The sequence below is a fragment of the Bombus affinis genome, unplaced genomic scaffold, assembly GCF_024516045.1.
Source record: "Bombus affinis isolate iyBomAffi1 unplaced genomic scaffold, iyBomAffi1.2 ctg00000842.1, whole genome shotgun sequence".
In the NCBI taxonomy this organism is placed as follows: domain Eukaryota; kingdom Metazoa; phylum Arthropoda; class Insecta; order Hymenoptera; family Apidae; genus Bombus; species Bombus affinis.
In genome coordinates, this window is record NW_026109390.1 from 38,901 (window position 1) to 42,412 (window position 3,512).

The window sequence follows — 3,512 nt, forward strand, 5'->3', positions numbered from 1 at the left end:
TGCATGCACATGTATATAATTATGTACATTTGTAAATTAGCTTATTCATATCTCTTATATAAATATAAATATAATTTTTTAAAAATGACGTACAGTCATTAAAATGTGTGATGTATCGTTAAATTAACTGTATATATCAGGAAATGATAATTTTTTTTATTTTTAATAGTATTTCTACAGTAATTAATAAATAGAAACATAATACTAAATTGATCAAATACATTTTGTCTTTATATTTTTGGCCTTTTTTGTATCTTAAGTGTATTTTACTTAATTAAACATTAATTCGAATTATGTACCTTATTTTATCTGAATAAAGTTAACTTTTTCAGCATTTAACTAATTGTTTTTTATTTTATTCCCCTTATCGTCATTAAAATGAAGCTGTTTTATATATATATAAATATATATGTAATACAGTTTCATTTCATTTATTATATATATTTTCATTATATATATATATATATATATATATATGCAATATGTTATATTGTAGTATACAAATTATACCATATCATATATATATATATAAACACACATTTACATACACACGCGCTCACACACGTATACACATATGCGTATGTATATATATATATATGTATATATGCATCGCAATCATATATCGTCGTTGGCCCTTTTCGCAAATGTTCCTTGCAACAATATACCATCGTTTGGCTTTAAAAGTGTTAGTTGCGAATGCAGTAGAAGATAGTAAAAACGAAGAATAAAGATATTCGGGCAAAACGCAATACATTTAGCTTGAAAAGCAGTAATATCTTGAAAAATAACGAGGGAGACGTTCTCGTCTGTCAAATGCAAAAAAACGTATCGACGAAGTAGAACCTTTAAAATTGTCGACGTCTATGTTTTCTTACTAACCATCCTGAAATTGCTAAAGTGAGTCATCATTCTCATAACTGAATTTTCCTAGCAGCTGTTTATATTCGTGTACAATGTAGCGGCGTATCTACTGTATCCGTTTACTCTCATTTCGATTGTTTTTCTAATTTTTCTTTATTTTTATCTAGCATTTTGCATTCGATGTGTCTTAGGCACCAAACATCCTGAACTCGAAATCTACACTGGCTTTTGTTGAGATAAATGTCATGTTGATATGATCGCTAGTTCCTACATCCAGTGTTGGAACAACTGCTTTGCGATTCTCTTCTGTTTTTCCCCATCCGTCACGTCCTTTTTATCTGAATTTTCGCTGTGTGTAAATGGCTGTACAAGGTGTGTGAAGTACACAGGATACAAAACTAATCTGTATGAATCAATTGAATATGAAAACCCAAACCAATGTAATAACAGCTTTAAACAGCATCTGAAAAACGATAAGGTCCAAGAAAACAACTTGCGATTAAAAGAGTCGTATATCGAAAAATTCAAGGGTTTATTATAAATTAATATATATAGATTACTCTGAACATTTTTCAATGATTTTCTATGCAATAATATAATAATTCTATGTAATAACTTTCTCTGTTTTCGTTTTCATTATTTCGATTCTTTTTCATTTCCACAGTTCAATAATCTCGCTGTTCATTCGATTCGCATTTATTTTGCGAAAGACGATATAAATATTTTCTCCCACGTACTTAACAAAGGAAGGTTATAGGTATTCTTAAACGTTTGAAACCTTTTTCAAATTTTTCAACGGCTTTCCTAGGAAACATATTATATAACATTTAATTAATTTTAACAGATATGCGGTATGTACTTGTATGTACACATCAAATAATGTATATGCACTTAATTTAAGGAAATGGTGAAAAATTATGAGATTTAGTCTAAGTGCATCCTTTACTGGCTTTACTGAACTACGCAATTATTGTGTACACCAATAAATGGCACCAAATGCACATGTTATACATTATTTGACATACTCTATTGTGAATTATCCTTCGAAAGCTTTTCTATATTGTTTTATCAAAAGAATTTAGAGTGACTTGTGTGCAACTATCTACCCTATTCTATAAATTATTTCAAGAAATGTAAGTATAACAGCTGATCCTTCCATATTTATGTAAAAAATATTAGATGAGTTTTCCAATAACCGATACTCTGCTGTGATGCCATCATTTTGTTTAACAAAATTTGAGCTGATTAATGTTTTTATAAATTAAAAAAATATACAGCTATTCCTTACAAAATGTTTATTTTAGCATGTACTATCGCAGCACGATATTGTACATTAATATAACCATTTTTCCCCAGACCATGCAACATACAGGTCTTCGTTAAGGCCTTAACAGGGAAAACTATTACTCTTGAAGTTGAAGCTTCTGACACGATAGAGAATGTTAAAGCAAGGAACTTTTAAAACCCTGTGCATTAAGTTTAGAGACAAATCATTGAGAAAGTGTTCAGAGTAGTTTAATTTCACCCACCTTGACTTGCGATCTGAATAAACTGTTACCTACTTCTTCAAATATATATTTTACACAAAATGAACATAATGAGGAAATTAATTTTGAATATCAAAGATGAAACAAAGGAGAAACAATTGTTTGTAAATGAAGATAAAGATGAAGCAATGCTAACTTGTTCAAAAAGTAGAAAGAATGTAAGCGAACTACCTATGCAGAGGTATATTAGTTATTGCTCTATATTATATACAAAGTAAATATGATATTTTAATTTAACTATATTGTTTGCAAAGATTACAGTCCATTCAGCCACAAGATTTAAATATTCAACACAAAGAAGATGTTGATACTATTCTTAAATATGTGCCTAAATTTAGTCTATTGCGCCAACAAAATGTTCTTCCAAATATGAAGGATGAAAATGTATTTAGGGAGAATACACCATCACCACCACGTTACAGGACACCTCCAAGAGGAATGATTTTAAATTCAGAAGAAGCAAAAGTGTTTATTTTACTAAAACATTACGGATTAGGTCAATACCCAAATTCCTCGTACAAGAAGTAAATATGTTGTTACATGTATAAAATTTTATTATAAATTAATATTGTAAACTTATTTCAGGTTGACATTGATTTATTTATGAGTTTAACTAATGAAGATTTAATTGAAATTGGTATAAAAAATGAAGCTGACAGAAAAGCTATGTTAATTGTGATAAATAGTTCATAAAAAATCAGTGGTACAAAAAGAATTTTTTATCTTTTATTAATTATATCTAATTATGTATTATTATTTTATTTGTTATATACTAAAGCTGCTCTAATGTATGAATGTAAAAATGTAATATGTTATGTTATAGCATATTCGTATTATTTTTTATACTAACTTAGTACACTTAAGAACACATATGATACATTTACATACGAAATGGCTGTAAAATTGTTGTATTCTTGATGTGCGATAATAATTTATTAATAAGTACACTTTTTTGCTTTAGAATTATATGGAATTGAACGCTCTTTTAGCCAATCACTCAATTCACTATTCTCCAATTGATCCAACTGGTTTATTTTTGCCATTGTCATTGGCATTTCATTGTTTGCCAATGAAAATTTGATTTTGCCGATGAATCATGAATTT

At 28.3% G+C, this 3,512-nt stretch overlaps 1 protein-coding gene across 3 annotated transcripts; it reads left to right on the forward strand.

The window, feature by feature from the left end:
- Positions 1–1,744: 1,744 nt before the first annotated feature.
- LOC126928327 (uncharacterized) lies at positions 1,745–3,233 on the forward strand. 3 transcript variants are annotated; one of them, XR_007716539.1, is made up of 3 exons: positions 1,745–1,994; positions 2,218–2,597; positions 2,670–3,233. XR_007716539.1 is itself a non-coding variant. In XM_050744121.1 (3 exons), the coding sequence occupies exons 2-3, from the start codon at positions 2,450–2,452 to the stop codon at positions 2,934–2,936; spliced, it is 414 nt and encodes a 137-aa protein (XP_050600078.1). In that variant the 5' UTR covers positions 1,745–1,994; positions 2,218–2,449; the 3' UTR covers positions 2,937–3,233. The 3 variants fall into 3 exon arrangements, 1 of the variants encoding a protein (XP_050600078.1); XR_007716540.1 differs by having other exon boundaries at positions 2,218–2,566; positions 2,663–3,233; XM_050744121.1 differs by having other exon boundaries at positions 2,218–2,589; positions 2,663–3,233.
- The last annotated feature ends 279 nt before the right edge of the window (positions 3,234–3,512 follow it).

What these genes read in the sequence shown, in the direction of transcription:
- LOC126928327 (XM_050744121.1), top strand. Translation starts at nt 2,450, where the DNA reads ATGAACATAATGAGGAAATTAATTTTGAATATCAAAGATGAAACAAAG. An exon ending in AGCGAACTACCTATGCAGAG is followed by an intron (nt 2,590 to 2,662) that starts GTATATTAGTTA and finishes TTGTTTGCAAAG; the next exon opens with ATTACAGTCCATTCAGCCAC.